This window comes from Mchenga conophoros, linkage group LG22, assembly GCF_057382185.1.
Source record: "Mchenga conophoros isolate Kocher_MC1m ecotype Shallow Benthic linkage group LG22, M_conophoros_male_GT1.1, whole genome shotgun sequence".
Lineage (NCBI taxonomy): Eukaryota > Metazoa > Chordata > Actinopteri > Cichliformes > Cichlidae > Mchenga > Mchenga conophoros.
In genome coordinates, this window is record NC_140546.1 from 20790213 (window position 1) to 20809837 (window position 19625).

Below are 19625 nucleotides of genomic sequence, written 5' to 3' on the forward strand. Positions count from 1 at the left end.
TTCCATTTGTATCCGTTTTGCTGCAGGAGATGCATAAAAATACCAAATAATCCCCTCAAACCGGGAAGCTTAAATGAGTTTATTGTGATCACATGCAGTGTTGTAATGTGGGTGAACTTTTCCTTCAATATCTCGGTCTTAAATGTGACTCAGCTCCCTTGGCGGCTGAAGATTGTTCAAACTTGAGGTCCAGGCTTTATTCTTGGGTCCACTCATGACTCAGCAACGAAGCACTTGAAACAGGAGATGAATACATTTCAGTAACATGCATTTAAAGGCGCTTGCGTGCAGACACAAAGTCTGCCTCCATGTTCTCACACACCAGCCAGCATTAGCTCGGCCTGCGTGCCATTCTTTTCGACCCGCTGACACTAGAGGCAGCTCTCCTCTCTTCTGTGCTTCATCTAAGAGAGATGCTGTATTTGTATTTGCGTGATCACAGCTTCTTAGCACCTCATTTACACTTGTTTAACTCTGTGGGCCCTCGAGGGAGAAACAGACAGAGATGTTATTTTTCTTAAGTCAACACATAAAAATATCTTTTTTTCCCTCTTCCCTCCTCACTGAAAGTTAGATAAACTGTCTGTGGGGATTTGTGAGTACAAACACAGGCACACAGGAAAGGAGATTATTCCTGCTCTTCAAGCATGAGACCAGATGAGACCAAGGTCACCTGAGTAGTGGGTTTGCAGCTGGCTATCATCCAGCAAAGCTAACAAGCTGTCCTGGCCTTGGAGAGCGGGCTGCTGATGAGGAAATATGCCTCTGCACAGAGGCTGAGGGCTCCTTGTGTGTGAGCCTCCTGTGGGAGGGGTGGAACAGCCGAGCCAAAGCTGCACAGTAGAGTTGGGGAAGAATGAAGCAGGCCTGGGGTCCAACCAGTACCCCATCTGCTGGGTAACAGAGGAACAACCGTGGCAGAGACAACCTGATTTACTACCCAGTTTTAACCTGGTTATTTTCAGCTGTAATTTTACATACTACAAAAATACAGATAGCAGGCTGTGGTGCGTTTGTGTCTGATTTTACAACGGCTTATTTTTTTAGACCTTTGTGGAGTAAGAAGCTCAAGGGATCAGCGCTGTTTATCCTCAGCTGACAGTCTGTAGGGTTGGGTTAACCATGAGGAGTCCCAGCGTAGATTTCACAGATTACATGATTATTAATTTAAGCTGAAAGAAAATAAAACATCTTTCAGATACATTTGCAAATGTGTAGCAAATGTGTAGCAGCGACACGTGTCTTTATTTCACGGGATCTCAAACTAAAAACTACATGTAGTTCCCCCGCAAAGCCACGGCTTTAGTTTTCCTGCATTTAGAGTCTAGTATGTTAAGAGGTGTAACAAATCTGCATCTAAACTACAGCGCCTTGGTGATTATATCAAAACATTCATTTTGTCTTTATGATCTAGTTTAAATAAGCTACATGATTCACAGAATGATTTTGTTTTAGACGTCTCATCTCACCTACTACAGCAAAAATGCTTCAAGTAATCCCAGAATCCACTTTTATCAACATACTATACATATAATAATAATTACCTATTTCATATTGAGGGTCATTTTAAATGTTCTCATTCATTTTCCCCAACAAACAGTTTTGTTTTAAAAATAAAAAAGCCATTTAAACACATAGGAGCAAGTTAGAAACCAACAATAAAGGCATAGTTTGTGATCTGAGAAATTAGGTTCATAAAAAAGAAAATGGGAAAAACATTGTACAGCTGTTAGCTGTGCCGTAACCTCAAGCTGCTTAAGGTGCAATGATTTATTTAGATGCAATACAGTATATAAGGGAAAAACAGAGTTTGTACAATACTAATGAGCTTGAAAGTCGGTATTTGTTCAGACCGCTATCATTCTTCAACACAACCTGAACTCCTGATAGCGTTGCATTGTGTGTTTTTCTATCCAGGTTTGGTTTTACAGCATTGACAGTGTGTTTGGCATCATTGTCACGCTGCCATTCAGATGCTTTCCAGATGGTATTGCACGGTGGATCAAATTCTGACAGCACTTTTCTGTGTTCATAATTACATTAATTTTTGAAAAGAGCTCCAACACCACTCGCCTGATTCATCATTCATCGTTAGAGTAGCACAATGGGGCTGGTTAGTGCTGTTGCCTCAGCAAGAAGGTCCTGGGTTCAAATCCAAATCGAACCTGGCCGGAGCATTTCTGTGTGGAGCTTGCATGTTCTCTACAGGTATTTTGTCTTCATCCCACAGTCCAAAGACATGCAGTTAGTGAGGTTAGGTTAACTGGTGATTCTAAATTGGCATTAACTGTGAATGTGAATGGTTTTCTGCCAGTGTGTAGTAGTCTGCCTATTATTCTGCGGCAGCCGTGATATGCTCCAGGCCCCCTGTGAACCTGAATTTAATAGGTGGAAGGATAAGTGGCCTTCCCTTCCACTGAGAACATTTTTGATGAAATTTCAATAAACAGTAGATGGATCAACTGAAAGCCCAGATGTATCTCTCGGGTCCTGTTTCAGCTGTTTGCTGGATTATTTCTGATTTCTTGAGAACTTGACTTTTAGATGCTGTTCATTTTTTGTATAGTTGCTTTAGGTATGTCCCTTCTTCTTTTGTCCTCCACTTTTCCAGTTTCCTTAAATTTCTTTAAGTATACGCTGCACCCGATGCTGACATATGCCAGGTTTTCCATGAGCAGCTCTTCGGGATCATCTTGATGATGCAGAAACAGAATGTTATGCCTGTCAAACTGTGTTATCTTTGACATTTTTCATATATTAAAATAAAGAAATGGGACCAAACGATTTGTTTTAGCGACAGGCTGCTAGTAACAAAGTGCCTAAATTGGTTATTCACTAAGTTCAATGGCACATGCCTTGAGTTAGATGCCTTTTTTATGCTTGAATGATTCACAAGTAAATCCCCTGTACTGTAAAATAAAAAAGTATAAACATAAAACTTGTCCCAGAAAGAAATGAATAAACGGGATAAAATCGATAGATGGCAATATCTTAACCTCCTCAGACCTGAGCCCTCAGAAGCCATTTTTATTTAAGCTTTTTTTTTTTTAGCTGTTTGCGATGAGCGAGACTAGATAAGGATAAAACTCAGGCTTCTTGTTTGAACAGGAAGTCGTTACCTGGTTTTGAGACACCTTTTTTCCTTGTAAAAGTAGAGTTATGGTGCATCTGTTCTGTTCTGTGATTGGCTGCTTCTGTTTCACCCTTCACGTGATAATTCTCCGTCACACAGCAGAGAGAGGTAATCAATCAATCAAGCCCATTAACCTGCGGTCATGAAGACATTCGCTTCGTTGTCTGCTCGACTTAATTGATTATTAGCACAAGTTTATTGGTTTTGACGGTGGCGTTCATGGACGAAGACGGTGACGCAGGTGAAGACTTGGGTAAGGATACTCAGGCTGCCCTTTAATTGTTTTATTGGCTTGTTTTAGCCTTTTCAATTGATGCACGCGGACAAACTTTTAACACCATTTTTTAACAAACTTTTGAAAGACGTCTTATTTAAAGCTTTTATTTTTTTCCCCCTGTGAGTGAAGCTCCCAGTGCAGCTCTGCTCCGCGGAGACGACTTAAAACACGGTTATTAACATTCACGACCCGGTGTTTGGAGATGGGGACAGCTTGGCTAGTTTAGCAGCACCTAGCCGCTCAGAGTTAATTAACGGTCAGGTGAGGTGGTGGCACGAGGCGGCGCACGGCTGGGACACTAATTAAGCCACCGCAGGCTGCTGCTCCTCCCGAGACCGACGCGCGTTTTATTTGACCTGCGGGTCACCACGTGACCCTGGAGATGTGAAAGAAATCTTCAAACATCATCGGGTTATTTCTCCAAATACTGGTACCTTATCTGACTCCAGCTCAGTGAGTGACAGAGGAAAATGCACCAATGTAGCTGAGCGGCGTGAGAGTTCATGAATGCATATACACCTGCTTTGTGGCATTTTCAGAGTTGAGCTGTGCTTTTCATTAATATAGGTTGCTTCAGTTTGAATAATTTAAAAAGAGAAAAGAAAAGAAGCTGGACTGAATCAAAATTACCCAAATAAAGATGGAAATTGATGAGTTTAGTGATTCCAATATTGATATCACCTATTGATTTGATTCCTTATCACCACCATGACTAAGCAGTATATCACATTCAATCCAGTTCTTCATACAGCGCCAAATCACAATAACAGTCACCTCAAGGCACTTTATATTGTAAGGTAGACCCGACAATAATACCTACATACAAAAATCCAACAATTATATGAACCCTATGAGCAAGCACTTTGGCGACAGTGGGAAGGAAAAACTCCTGAAGACATTACATTCATGCAAATTAATAGCATGTTGTGTGATCAAATGTTTGTGTATGTTGGAGGCATTTTCCCTTTTTTTTGTGTGTGTGTGAGAGCAGTGTGTGTTACTTTCTCTTTGGAGTAATTAAGTAATTTGTTACACTGCTCATTGCACTACTTTCATGTTACTCTATAAAATAGCTGAAACGTATTGTCTCAAAACTACCATTTAACAATATAAACCTGAGGTTACAATCTTACACACAGCACAAATCCCTATCCTAATGAGGGTGACACAAATGATCTTTCTCTTAGTATTTAGTTGTGAACACAAAGTAAAGATGAAAACCAGCACGAAAACACTTGAAAGTGATTCTACTTTAGAAACATGAACATCTAGAAATGGAGGCTGCAACCCAACTGCTTATGTTTGTTACCTGTTAAAGTTCAGGGTCTGGCTGCTGGGCTGGGGCCCACATTCACTCAGCTTTCACTCTGGGTTCTTGGCTAGCTTGGTTTTAGCATGCTGTCTGGTTGGCTTAGTATTAGCATGCTGTGTGTGTGTGAAGAGTCAAAGTAGTGTTAACAGCATAATGCAGTTGTTTCTGAGCTGGATGTAGTTTCCACTTCACCATCCCGTGCTCGTCCTTTTGTGAAATAAGAGTAACATCCATATCCACGCTGCAGACTGTGCCAGTGTTTTAACACAGGACCACAAGTGCAACTGAAACAGAAGCAGGATGATAGGCAGGCTGACTAACAACAAGGAATTGGACTACTGGGAGCTGATTCTACACAAGAACCGGTTCTCGATTCCCATCCCTATTACCAAAGACAGAAATATAGTTTGGTTAACTACAGCAATTTTAAAACCTAGCAATGACCCACTTGACAGTGAACATGTAATGAAATTATTGCACAGTGTCATAAGAAATTAAGTCAACCCAGCAAAAGTGCCACTCAGTTAAGTTTATATTAAAAGCGTAAACTCAAAAGCCAACAACAATAAATAAAATCTAGGGAACGCGTCACCTGTCTGGTCAGATGCCAAGCAGTGGAGCTAGGCCGTGAGCCACTAACGACCCAATTATCCGTAGTACTGATACCATCACTGGTATCGGTATCGGATTGATACTAGCACAATAGGATCGATATGTTAACCCTATTAAAATGTGTTCAGATTTTGCAGATTGGTGATGATTCATCTCATAAGTCATGAAACGATGAGCTCCCCTACATAAGCTGCCTTTTATAAGTTAAAAGTATCACTATTGGTTTTGGTATCAGTAATACTGGCCCTGTGTTTACTTGGTATGGTATCGATACAGGAATTTGCAGGTTCACTACCACGCAGGACGGCCAGGTAACTGCTAAAGAATCCCTTCTCACCTTTTTCGAGCTAATAAATGGCAGGAATCACCCGCATATGCAGAAAGGTTGCATCTCACCTTTCTCTCCGAGGTCTTCCTTTTTTCCCTCCCATCTTCAACATCCTTTGTCCAGTATATCCACTACTTCCCCTACAGATGTCCAAACCGTCTCAGCCTTCCTGCTCTAACTTGTCTGCAGAGTGCTCAACCTGGGAACCGGTTGGGAAATAAAAAGAATGACATTGAACAACAACTTTCCTTTTGGTGAAGGAAGCATTTGTAGTTTTACTAGTTAACACACAAAAAAAGGTGTTAGTTCACTTTTCCCAACACTGCAGAGGCCTGATGATGGAGTCGGATTTTATCTTGTCTGGTTATCAGGGTTTTTCTGTGCTATTAAGATGGTTCACTTCTTACCAGGGTGCTTCACCATGATAACTTGTTCCCTAGATTAGAGATCATTAGGTCTGAAATCAGCGTCTACTGACCTGTCAGTTCTCTGTGAAATGACACCATTCCTGGAAGATTCCTCTGACTTCCTGTGTGGATAGTAGGAGAGTCTAGTGTCTTCACACTTCCCAGATGATCAATAAGAGAGATATATTTTTAGATAAACCTTTTTTTCCCCTTATTTTTTCCCTTCCACTTTTGGCTGGTTTGTATTTAATTTGCACATAGACTAAGCCTGCCTTTGAATTCTGTTTGTTGCATTTACTCTTCACTTGCTCTCAGATCATCAACCAACAGCGAAGCTGCAGCTGAAAGAATGAGAACTAACATTGCCTTCTAAACATTAATTTAGTCATTTACTCATTATAATCCACGAGATTCTGATAAACAGTGGGCATTTTTGCTGTCTTTCTCTCCTGGCTTTAAATAGGCTAAACTTTATTACCCTCTCTTTTCCTGTCTTACAAAGCACTGAGTGTCCATGCATTCATTCAGCGCTGTCAGTATTTATCTACTGTGCAGTGCTTTTCCTTCACCACCACTGCTTTGTCTGGAGCAGCTGTGTTTCTCTCAGTCTGTATTATGTGTTCAACCAATTCATGGTTTTCTAATATTATAGATTCATCTTTTGAACAATCAGCTGCTCTGTTACTAACATCTGTTTTCTGTTGATAATGCCACAGATGCCACCCAGTTTAATGTGAATGTGCAGGTTAAAACCTAGGTTAACTTAGTGAGTTGATAAAAGCTTGATGTGTTCCTGACTAAATATGTTCGGATAAGGGAGTCCAGATAACACAAAGACAACCTGGGTATGTTGAACTCGCTTTATAGTACTTAGCTCCAGCTTATAATGACTTGAGGTGAGAAACCTTCAGTTTTCAGGAGCTTGTTAGGAAAAACACGCATATTTGGGCATATTTTTGCAATATCTGACCAAATAAACTGGGTAAAATGATACATAATGAAAACATAGTGCAGTAGGCTGGAACTTAAAGATTAAAGCCTTCTCCTAACTGCCACAAAATGAATTCTGGCTTTGAAGTTCTTGAGCCTGTATTCATTTTTCAGACTGGCCTGATCCAAAAATGTATCTCTGTTATTATTGTATTCTTGTAGAAGTCAAGATGTAATATGTTGATGATAATTATGAACTCATTAATGTCCAGAGTACTATATTACTAGAAGGTAGGATGCTGAAGTAAAACCAGATGAGTGATTTTTAGTCCAAATTTTTAAGTTAAAAAACAAATTCTTGCTTTACTCTGTTGCAGACTGTCCAAGCCTTCTGTGTGAGGAACTGGAGGATTTGTCAAAAAACAGCAACCGAGGGAACATGAGCAGGAGGAGGAGGAGGAGGAGGAAGAGGAGGGAAAAGGAGGAGGAAGTGTTTAGTCAGTGGGAGGATGAAGAGGCAGCAGAGGAGACATGGCGAGAAGAGAAGGATGGGGAGGGGGGGAAAGAAGAGAAAGTTGTGACAGAGGAGGAGCAGGTGAAGCCTGAGAGTGGGCTGAAAGCGGGGGCGGCACAGGAGGTGCAGATGGAAGACAACAAGATTGAGAAGGCCAAGGAAACAATTGCTGATGAACAAGAGAGTACAGTGACAAAGCGCTTAGCACAAAAAGATGAGCAGAAGAAGAGTAAGAAGAAGCGAGGGAGGAAGCAAAGTGAGCAGGTGAGAAGTAAGAGAGGAGTAAAGGATGTTGGTGAGAGGTCTGAGGAGATGAAGAAAAGTGAGACACAGGAGGTGCCAGCGATGAGCTCAGAGGAGACCTCGGCTCTGACGAACAGCTGTGACCTCTCTGACCCACTCTACTTGGGGTTTGGGGGGACAGGGCTGTGTTGTCCCCCAGTTCCCATCCCCATGCTGTACTCCTCGCAGCCTCCTGTCTCCATCCAGCCCACATGTCCTCAGCCACAGAGTAACAAAAGACCTCATAGCCCCCTTCTGCCTCACAGTGTCCCCCAGCAGGGCCCACAACCACTTGAGGTGAGAGGAGACCATTCATGTGCTCATACCTGATGATCTGTGAACTACTTGAAATGTATTTTCCCTTTCATTTGCTCAAGATTCATTGCACGCTGAACCTGAGTGACACATTCACACCAAACTCTGTTTGTGTGCTGCTGTATTTCAGACACGCAGATTTAAGATCTTTCTCAAACTTAAGCCAGTTTCACACATGAACCCCAACAATGTTAGGAAATCATGTCAGTACATTCCCTCGAGTGGTTCTTTTTCACATGTAAGAACTTTGGATGCATTTTCACCACTAATATTTTGCTGGGTTTTGTCAAGGATGCTCTCTGAGTGTCCTTGTAAGGTTCTCGCCGACCCACGTCAAAATAGCCCTAATTACTTGAACTGAAGGTAACTGGACTTACATTTTTTGGGGTTTATAAAGGTGTCTCTTCACTCACCTAAGAAGCTTCTTTACTTCTTAAATGTCTTAAGGCCCAGGTATTTAACCCCTGATGGGGCTGTCACTTTAAATGTGGTCCTAAAAGATGTGGACAAGCCTGTTCTGTCCGATTTAGACTTCTGCTGGGAACCTTGTAGTGCTTGCAATGTAACCTACGCAAATGGCCAACGTCATTGCTGGCATTTATGGTGCATTGTGTTAATTACAATGTGCTAATGTCCTGGTCTTTTATATGTAGTGCCAGCCAATAGAAAAAAAAAATAAAATCTTGGGACTAGGGATTGAAATCTGCCCCTCTAGATTTTTCACTTGTTTATACATTCCCTTACATCCATTCCAATAGTTTACACAGTCTCCCTCCAGAAATTTGCTGACATTTGTGAGTACTTATATTGATACTATTATTATTAATGTTCCTTATATTGAAGAGATGATTGTCACTTTCACTAATAAATTTTAAAACTGCAGTGAAAAAGGTGGGAAAAAAGGAAGAAGCGCAAAACTGCAATCGATGGTGCTGAAATGGCCAATCGCAACAATCGTGGGCTACGTTGAGCTAACATGTAGTCACATTGCTAGGGTGATGCACAAGAGGTTTCCCCATAAGTTTTCAGAGGGGTTTGAGGTTAAGACCTTTATATAAACATTTGCAGACATGTTGGAAGTTGGTGCGTTCCAGAAACAGTGAGGGAAAAACTGGATTTGTTTTGGTTATTAGCGATAAAAACACATTCATGGATGGAACCTGACCAGTGCTCTGTGTATAGCTTATTTAGAGAGTCAAAAATACACAACAGTGGCAGTACAGATTAAAAACACTTATTCTATTTATTCAGGTACACACTAATAGCTACAGCATAGATTTCTTGCTGAAGCATAAATCTCCAGTCAGTCTTTAAGGGTCATATGAGTCAAGATGTGACTCCTCTGTGAGACATTGCCCTGCCATATTGTTGTGAGCTATTAAGGTCACATGGGTCAAGCTGTGGGGGTTGGGAAGAGGATTTCAGGACTGCATTATAGGTGGCTGATAATTAGCGTCACTACCTCCACTCAGTGGTGGTTGTTCACAGTGCCCATAGATGGCCTCTGTCTGTGTTCTTGATCGAAGATCTCTGCTCTCCTATGTAAAGGTCCGAGCACTCCTCACTGCATTGCATGGTGAACTGGGAGTATTTTGATGAGGTAGTTTTTTGCGAGGGCATTGCTTTGTCTGAAGTGCACTGGGATGTTGTGCTTAGAGAAATTTCTCCAACAAACCTGCCAGATGCTGTCTGAGTAAAGCATGGACAATGCAGGATACACGACGCCCACTCGCTTGTTGTGAATACTCTCGATAATTACCTGTAGCATCCTCATATGGGTTCAGGTGGAAATGATTCTGTATTAAGCAGTGCAAAGACAGTTTATCTGAATGATTTGGACATTTGTGTCGAGAGAATTTCAGGGTTACAGTGTGTGAAAAGACAAAAATAAACACATTATACTTGGCTGCTGATCATGAAGTTTAACCTTTAACCCAACAGTTTTGCATTTTCTAGTAAATCTCAACAGGTTTCTAATAATGGCTCATTCAGTGTGTAATTACAGTCTAATGTGTATGAAATATGCACACCTACAGTCCTCTGAATTATTAATGATGCAGCTGTGAAAATGGCATCCTGGATTTGAATGTTCAGTGTGTAATGTAGTGTGATATCCGTAGGGGACAGATTCTTTGAAGCCATTAACGAGCACATTCAGCGTGTGGAGAATGATCTCATCTCACTGAAAAGCTATGTAAGGTGATAACGGTAAATTAATTGTTCTTTACTGTTATTTGCCAGGATGACACTCTTGGACCCACAGCATGCACTCTGCTAGTAATCGGTACTTTTAATGTTTACCACTCAGACGTAGATCTCAGATAATGTCACTGGTTCTACAACAGCAAGACGTTTCAGACCAGATCAAATCAGAAATGATTGTTTTTGAACTACGCTAACCTGAAGACAAATTTTTACAGAGACTGACAACTGATATGTGAGTTTGGTAGAGCTGGAACAGTCAGTTACCAGTTTGGCAGGAGAAGAACTGTTTATTTTCATAACTGATCAATCTTTAAGACTACTTTACTTGTTCTTGTCTCTGGGCAGTTTTGATATGTTTGGTTATTGTCTGTCATCAGAAAAAGTAAGCAGTTTGAAGACATTACATCAGGTCCTGGATAACTGCGGTGGGCATTTTTATATTCACTAGATTTAATGGACCAAGCAATTAACAGAAAATGAGAAAAATCATTACCTGCTGGCTGCAGCCCTGGAACAGACGTGTTAATATCACATATGGGAAAGAACAATGGAAATTAATTACTTGGTCCTGGAAGTCCTAAATGAACTTTTATTTTTGGGAAATGATTGCTGCATTGCTTTGTTTGGGCTGAAACATTCAACTCTGCACTGCACTCAAAGGTTTTTCCTTTTTTTCCCCCCTAAACGACTCTCCAAAATTATATTTAGCTTTTAAAAATGTGATAATTGATACCTGACTATTTAAAATCCTTTTTTTAAAGGGAAAAAAAACCATTGGGACATTTTACTGAATTTGACTGAAAACATCTGTGCTGAGGTAGTGTTTCTTCATGGCAGATGGAGATAACGCAGGTATACTCCACCCGACGCTCCATCCGCTACAGCACCAGGGGCCGAGGTCGAGCCCTCAGCTTCCCACTGCTGCCAGGGATAGAGTCTGTGGACAGCTGCCTGCTGCCACCTGCACCGAAGAAGAAGACACGGACGCTCTACAGCACAGGTGAGGGGAAACGTCTCTGTGTGCTCACATTTGACTGCTATGCAAATTATTGTCCTGTAATTTGTGTGTGTGTACACTAACGTACTCTTGCGTACAGATCAGTTAGAGCATCTAGAGGCCCTTTTCCAAGAGGATCACTATCCGGATGCAGAAAAAAGGAAAGTGATTGCTACTTCAGTTGGCGTCACACCTCAGAGAATTATGGTTAGACTCTTACTCTATGGTCTATGGTTAGACTCTTAGGGCAGGGATAGCTCAGTAGGTAAAGTGGTCGCCCCATGATCGGAAGGTCGGCGGTTCGAATCCACTTAACGGCTACCCTGAGGTACCCCTGAGCAAGGTACCGTCCCTACACACTGCTCCCCGGGCGCCTGCTTAGTGGGCTGCCCACTGCTTCACTGAGTGAATGGGTCAAATGCAGAGAAAAACAAGTAATTTCCCCATGGGGATCAATAAAGTATCCATTATTATTATTATTATTATTATTATTATTATTATTATTACTCTGTTCATCTTCTGTGGAATTTTACTGAAGACTTGTGATGTTTTCCTTATGAAGATGTGCTACTGGCATTTTATTCTTTGTGTTCCTGAAAATCCCATCTCATCCTCTGTAAAGCAGTTTCTACCTTTTTTGTTAGCCTCCTCAGTCTTATTTTTTCCCCCCTGAATGTTTCTGGGTCCCAGGTCTGGTTTCAGAACCGGAGGGCAAAGTGGAGGAAAGTACGTGCTGTTACAGCAAAGGTGGAACACGGACAGAGTAGAGCCGAATACAGTCCACATCACCAAATCAATCCCATGCCCACACTGGCTCACAACAGGTATTTCTGTTTCTTTTATTTCTGTGTGTCTGTGTAGGTTTGCTGTCATCCAGGTCATGGTAGTCTAGAGAGACTGAAGAAAATAAGGTAGATGACTTCTTTAGGTTTGAAGGCTGTACACTTAAAGAATAAAGGTCACTCTTTTGAGGATGCCAGTGCTCACATTTTGGACTAAGAAGACAAGATGGTTTGAGCGAGAAGTAAAGGAGGTCATTTGTTCTTGCAAAGGTTTCTTCGGTTAAAAGGGAGTTTGTTTTTTTTTCTCTTCTTGCTGTTTCTCACTCCTAGGGTGTCGTCTGATTGCTTTCTCTGCATTATTGTAGGGTCTTTACCTTACAATGCAAAGTGCCTCGAGGCAACTGCTGTGATTTGGCACTATATAAATAAACCAGAATTGAATCCACATCCACTGTGAACGACCATCGTTGATGTGACGTCATTTGTATGCGACACAACAATGGAAAACCTTGAGACGATGGTGTACCTGCTGCTCTGTGTGTGGGGTTTTTTTTTGGGGGGGGGGGATTTCCCCCGTTGTCGGCTTTCAGAAATGGTAGTTTTGTTTTTTGTGATTAAGTCTCTCTCATGACTGAGTTACGTCTGTTGAAATCACATTTTTCGATAGGCTAGATCACTTCGAACCGGAGCCCAGTAGGTACTGAAAGTGTTATTGCTGTGTCTTTACTCAGCTGAGCCTCAACTGAGCTATTAAGGTCACATGATGAGGCTGGGCAAGCCCTCACAGTGACTTGACCCTTAACCCCCGGTGATAGTAATACAGTCCTTCTTTTTTTCTTTTTTTTTTTTCTTCTTCTTCTTCTCACACACCTTGGCTCATGTGAAGAGGCTCTGGGTCAATAATGGGTCAATGACCCTCAGGACCACTTCCAAAGCCCCCACTAGGCGTTAAATACCTGGGACTCTCAGTCTTTTGTTTGTAGAACTGAAGAAGCCTCTTGGATAAGAGGTGAATTATCTTCACAAAACACTACGTCCAGATGAACAGAATCAACTTTTGGAGATCTACTTACCTGGATGATTGAGCATTCATCAAGATATCTTCACAAACCTAAAGAAGTCCAGTTGACCCCCCCCCCCCCCCCCCCCCACCCACACACACACACACCTCTCTAGATTTTTATCTCTGTACTTTGATTTGATTCATGCTTAAGTGCATTTTTGTTCTTTGTCTTTGTTTTAGTAAGGGAGCCGCTTCTTTGTCTCGTTATTATGCTCCTCCCAAGCTACCCCAGCTTGCCCCTGTGCCACCTTCATTCCCCACCATAACCACTCAGAGCCCACCCTCCCACAGCAGCCTGTTGTCCAGCCTCAGCAGCCCAGGTGTGAAAATCCACACATGCACATTTTACGACACTCTGCTTTTCATGCATTAGCTTGATGAGCATTCAGTCTGTCTGTGAGGAATTCTCTTTATCTTGTTAAAATAAACGACTCAACCCAAATTTAAAATTGCATACAAAGGTGTTAAAGATCGCATCACCCTTCAGCTGAGCTATGATGTTAGCAAGCTCTGTGCCCTTTTGTTTTGCACATTACACATTTGCCTAATAAGCGACATCCAGTGCAAAAATAAATATACATAATCATTAAAAAGAAATCAAACATGCAGACCTTCCCACAGTGGCGAGCCCTTGTCTATAAGTGAACAGCTGAAAGTAGCATTGGAAAAAAAAAATAGGTCCTACATAAAACTGCTCATAACAAGGTTTTTGAATTTTTACTTTAGTTTTGTTTGATTAAACAGACAAAGCTGTTAAGTTTTTTTGTAATGTGAAGACCATCTCGTTCCATTGATGAAAAGGGAAACATCACAACAAAACAATCTAGATGGATACATAAGTCTAAAGGTCAGAGGAAAATATGTAAACTTGGATTTGGGATTAAGTTTCCCTTCAACCTGCATTATCATTCCTTTGTGAGGTGCTGATGAATGATTACAATCAGAATACTTTATTAATCCCTAAAGAAACCGGACCAGCTTAAATTCTTTGATGTCTGGATGATCAAGCAGTGATGCAGTCACCCCACCTCCATCATGGCTGAAAAATTTCGTTACATTTGCTTAGGATCCTCTGTTAACATTAGTTATTTTTACTGGAAGAGAGGCGGACAAAGCTTGTCCACCAAAACTCTTTCAGTTGTAGGGTCGGTTATGTAAAGTAGCAGCAAATTTGACCTCGATAAAATTTGTGGCTTTTATGGCATTACAAACATAGGTTTTTAATTAACGGATTTTCCTACATATGAGAAAGTGTTTATAGAAGAATGACATCTTTGTTCAGCTCAGCAAACCTTCACACTGCAGGTTGAGATAGTAAAATTACACAGAAACCAAACTACAGTATCTCTGCCTAATCTTACTTTGTAATTGCTTGGTTTTTATCTGTTAGGTGAAAGCAGAGTGAGGGATACAGGCCAGCAACAGCTTTCATCTCAGGAGGGTTTGGTGGAGTATCCCCCCCGTCCCATGCAGAGCCCCCCCCCTCTGCGGCGAGCCAGCCTTCCTCTTTTCACCTCAACCTTTAACTCTGCAAACCCCACTCCCCCTCTCCTCAACACACCAGCCCACACCCCACCCCTCTTCCTGGATGCTCTGGAGGGTGGCTCTACCTTGGCCCACCGTGAGACCCAGTCTCTGCCGACTGACACCAGGTCAGCTCCACTCACAGCAAACTGTGACATGAATACTAGAGGATGCTTCAAATATGGATGAGTATAAGAGCTGACAGCAGGACAGAGAGTAGGCAGAGAGGGAATCTGTGAAATACTGATGTAGTGATGGCTCACACAGCGTCTGTAGTAGCAGGGAGTCAGTTTTAGCTAAAATATGCTGTGAGAGATTGCACTTAGTCACTTTGTTCTTATACAATTATGGTTGTATGACTATAGATGTGTGACAGCACTAAAACTTCTACTTTGTAGATACGGTTGGCAGTATCTGTGCATGTTCAGTAACGCAGATGTACTGCATAGAGATGGTGGCAGAAACCTCATAAATAACGTGAGACCTGAGAATAAAACTCTGATTGTGTCTGTCTGCCTCGATATCACTAGAAGTAATCATAAGTGCAACCACAACCTGCAGATGGAGCAATAATCAAAGATGTTCATGTTTGTCACTAAATTCTTGTTTGTGTTGTCCTCAGTTTGCTCTTTGACTTGGACTACCTGACGTCTAGCCAGCAGAGCAACACTCTGTCTTACCAGCTCCAGACCTCCTACCCCACCAGCCAGCCTCAGCTCCAACCTCAAGCATCTCTGCCCCGCATGACCTACTTCACACCATCCCCCTACCTCACCCCTAACCCTCCAGAGTCTAATCCTACTTCCTACCTGACTTTTGGCCCTGGAGGAAACTCGACAGGAGTGGTGACCTATTCCACCACAGGTCATGCCTACTTTCAGTCCCAGAGTGCAGGTCAAATCCTACTGCAGTCATCTGGTCACCACGGTGAGTCACTGGGGTAAAATGAGATTGCATTAATTGATGTATTGGAAAAAATATGAAATTTTACTCTGACAAAAGATCCTATAGGATCAAATGGAAAGTAAAAACTATACACCCTACATTAGTGTAAACTAACCCAGAAGTCAAAAGAAAGTTTGACTTGGTGCTTTCTATGTAAACAGATGTTTGCACAATCATTGAACAAGGATTCAGTTTTTCAATAATTATTTTTAATCTTGTATTATACATTGCTCTCATCACTGTCATATCATCAGCTTTAGTCACCATTCAGTCAGTGGTGCAAATTAGAAAGATCAGAAGCTTTGTAGTTGGATGTTTAAATTGCATGGTGATTTAATAAGGAAATGTATAGGTCAGCATTGATTAATAAGACAAAAGGGAGTCATGTTGAGGGCACAGGAAAAACATTAGAATTAAATGGTATGCAGATACTCTTGGCATTCTTAGTCTTATGACAGGTGAAATGTTTGAGGTTTCAATTACTGCCACTGAAGCTGAATTTTCAGTCTGTTTGGATCTGCGTGTGTTTTCCATCCAGCTGGGATTACAGCGTACCAGTCTTACCCATGGGGCAACATGTGCAGTCAGCCAGCCATGCACCAGCGTACTCAGTGTCCTCCTGCTTACCCTGGCAGCTTGGGACCCGGTCGAGAGCACCAGCCTACCTCTTCCACCACCCTCCCTCTTCCTTCGTTCTTTCCTGGGGAGGACCAGGAGTCGTTGCATGCAAATTCCCAGAATCCTTCACTCAACCAGACTTTCACAAGCAGCACCACCAGCACCGCCACCGTCCTGCCACCTGTGTCAACGCTGCGGCACTCTTGCCTCAGGGTGGAGGATACTCCAGCCAGGGAGTCATTGCTAATGCCCTCGCAGGTCAACGCGGCCTCTCCAGAAAGCCCTGCAGTGCCCTCTTGTGTCAAAATTGAGTATGACAGTCCTAGAGAGATCCACAGCCACTTCCACTGCGACTTTTCTCCCATACATTTTTGACTTTAAGTGTGTGTGAGCGTGTGTGCATGTGTTTCAACTGTCTATGTAAATATAATATATGTGGATTTCTAAATTTCCTGTTTTTGTTACTATTAGGATGTTCTCAGCTGAAATGTGAAAGCCACCAGGCTTTAGTTTGCTGGCTGCAATAAATGCTCATTGCGCTGTTAATCATTTATTTCTGCATTTAACTTGGTTTTATAATCTAAAACAACAATTGAAGCGTATTTTGTTTTTGTCTTTCGATGTCCCTTTTTAGGACAGTTTGTTTTTGCTCAAATTGTAGCTTATTTCAGGTACCTCAGAAAAGATATCTTGGTACCAGTTTAGAAATCAGAATGAGATGTGAAGAAACACTACACTGAAAAATAACATCACTGAGTCTGTATTTTTTAAATTGGCTAAAGAATTAATCAGGGACATTCAAGTCTGGCTTCAGTCACATGTTCTGCTAAAATATGGTGATAGAAATGTTGCACAAATGTAACCTGCTACATTTCAGAGGACCCCCCACCCCACCCCCACTGTTCAATAAAGACACAAATATACTATAATATCCTTAGAGTTATAAATAAGTTAGAAATATATGTGTAATATGTAGTCCTGTTGCTTTTTTGTTTTTGAATATTAGGGCTTTAAAATGTTTCTGGTTCCAATGTCTCTGTGATTCGGTTAAACTGGATAAAGAATTTGTTAACATTTGTCAGTCCTGCTGTGGTCACCCATAAGTAGAAGCTGATTTATAAACTGATAATATGAGGTGTGATCATAATGGTCCACAACTCTGGCCATCAAGATGAAGGTCATGGCTTTTTTTTTTCTTTTCTTTTCTTTTCTTAGACTGGTGGATCTCCCCTTCAAGGTTTTCTCCCCGTGCACTTCTAAACTGTTCCCAGTGATGCTGCTAATTTTAGATCAATCCTGCTTTGCACGCTGGATTTTCTCCACTGTGTCAAAACTGTGAGATTTTGATCTAAAGTTTCATATCAGAAGAGGACTGTTGGTGAAAGCAGATTATGTTCGTGTGATCCAGGTAGTTCACATCCCTCGTTTTGGGATCCTCTAATTTAAATGAGGGGTTTTTGTCCGGTTTGATTCATGCTTGAGTTAATCCTATGTTGGTGGTTTTTAGTGTGAGACAACCACGTGCCAGTATCTGTAGCATTAAAGATGCAGTTTTTCAAATGTTCCTCTGCTGGGGAGGAGAATGGGTTTGACTGATAGTCTGTAATCTGATGGAGGAAGATCACGACAGTGGATTTTAGAGCAGAGTTACTCCAGACAATTACTAATACAGCCCAAAGCCTTAATCTGTGTTGCCATCTGCTGTGTTCTCACACTTACTGCACTTGCACACCCTTTATCTTTAGTATGCAAGTGAGTAACAGAGGCTTGTGGAAACCAAATCCCTATATGAAATCACACCTCTGAAAGAGCTGAAGGCTTTTTCCTGAGACTAAAAAAGACGTTTGGGAGCAATGTGACATTTCCTTGTTCTCTGTAAAATCAAAGGTTTCCTGTTTTAACTCTAGTTAATATTCCTGGTTCGTACTCCCGCTGTTTGTAAAGTTTGAAGTACAGCTTGGAATGGTGTGGGAGTAAGAGAAGGAGATATGATGAGAGCAAAGAGGAGGTGGCAGGGACTGAGGGAGCAGATAAAGGACGGGGGAGATGGAGGGACTGAGGCAATCTGCTGGTCTAGGAACAAGGGAGGAGAGCTGAGATGAGCTGTTGCTATGGGAGGAGAAGAGGATGATGGGTGGGCTCTGCCAGTAGGCGTGGGAGGGAAAGAAGATGGGGATGAAGGAGAAGTGTGTTTGTAGCACGGGGAGGGGGTTCTGGGATGAACAGAACTGTTGGTTATGTAAGCTCTGTATTTGGTTTTTAATGAACCTCTCTTCCTGCTCACTGGCTACTGAGCTGTTACTGTTGGCAGGAGACGAGCAGCATAAACACACACACACTCGCGCACATACACAAAAACTTCATTTGCAGTGCAAAAATTTCTTGCATAAGAAGGCACGCACAGAACTTTATTTTGTGAAGAAGTGAGGGCTCTCTTCAAACTCAAGGAAGAAATGTTTTTACTCGGGCTGAAGTCTGATACTGATTGACTCTTTTTTGTGTAGTACTCGTGCTATTTACATAATTTCAGAGTCCTTCATGTATCACTGAGCTTACACATGTGACTGAGGAGCGCTTCATGTCGGGTTACTCTGTAGTTATTTTTTCCAGGACTTCCCTCGTGTGAACAGAGAGCGTTCAGAGCACAGCTGGAGGGAAACGACTGTGTGTGTGCGTGTGCAGATATGTGCATACGTGTGTGAGCACAGGTTTGGGATGCTTCTCTCCAGCCCGATCCCACCGTGTCAATATTTACTCAGTATTCTGAGATTTGAAGAAAGGCAACTTGTTTCAATATTTATGGATGTGGTCAAACATTAAATCCTCCCACTCTTTCCAAAAGCCGTGACAGTATGCGTGCACACGCACCGACTGACGGTTAAAAAGTAAAAGAAAACCCCACACTGCTCGGTCAGATCAAGTAATGGAGTTTATTGATATTGGTGGATAAAGTTTATTGATATAACAGATTGAAAGTAATGATGTTGGTTGTAGAACAAAACCGAGACACAGTTTGGAGTTCCTCCAGTCGCCTGGTTCAAATAGCATTAAACTGTTGATTTTTTCGTTTGTTTTTAGAAGATATGACAAACAGACTTTGTTGGGATTGAAAGAAGATGGGACACGAGGGCGAGTTGCTCAGGAAAATAACACCCTATTGGATAAAATAAATAGATTTGTGTGTTCAAGCGTGGCTTTAAAAACGAGGACAAACAGTGGAAGGTCCAGATTTGACAGCGATAAAATATCTCAGCTAACCTTGTTGATAGTAAATATTTCCACTAAAAGTGGCATTATTTGTATGCTGCCTTATGAAAATGCTTAATGGCACGCAGTGAGGCTGAGATGGAGGAATGTGTTTGTTTTACACTTCTTTCCATG

The 19625-nt window shown here is 41.8% G+C and overlaps 1 protein-coding gene across 1 annotated transcript; it reads left to right on the plus strand.

The window, feature by feature from the left end:
* Positions 1-3215: 3215 nt before the first annotated feature.
* nobox (NOBOX oogenesis homeobox) lies at positions 3216-17263 on the plus strand. The gene is made up of 9 exons (XM_085262167.1): positions 3216-3386; positions 7377-8092; positions 11153-11315; positions 11413-11519; positions 12003-12136; positions 13338-13477; positions 14548-14809; positions 15304-15608; positions 16165-17263. The coding sequence occupies exons 1-9, from the start codon at positions 3353-3355 to the stop codon at positions 16617-16619; spliced, it is 2316 nt and encodes a 771-aa protein (XP_085118293.1). The 5' UTR covers positions 3216-3352; the 3' UTR covers positions 16620-17263.
* Positions 17264-19625: the final 2362 nt, after the last annotated feature.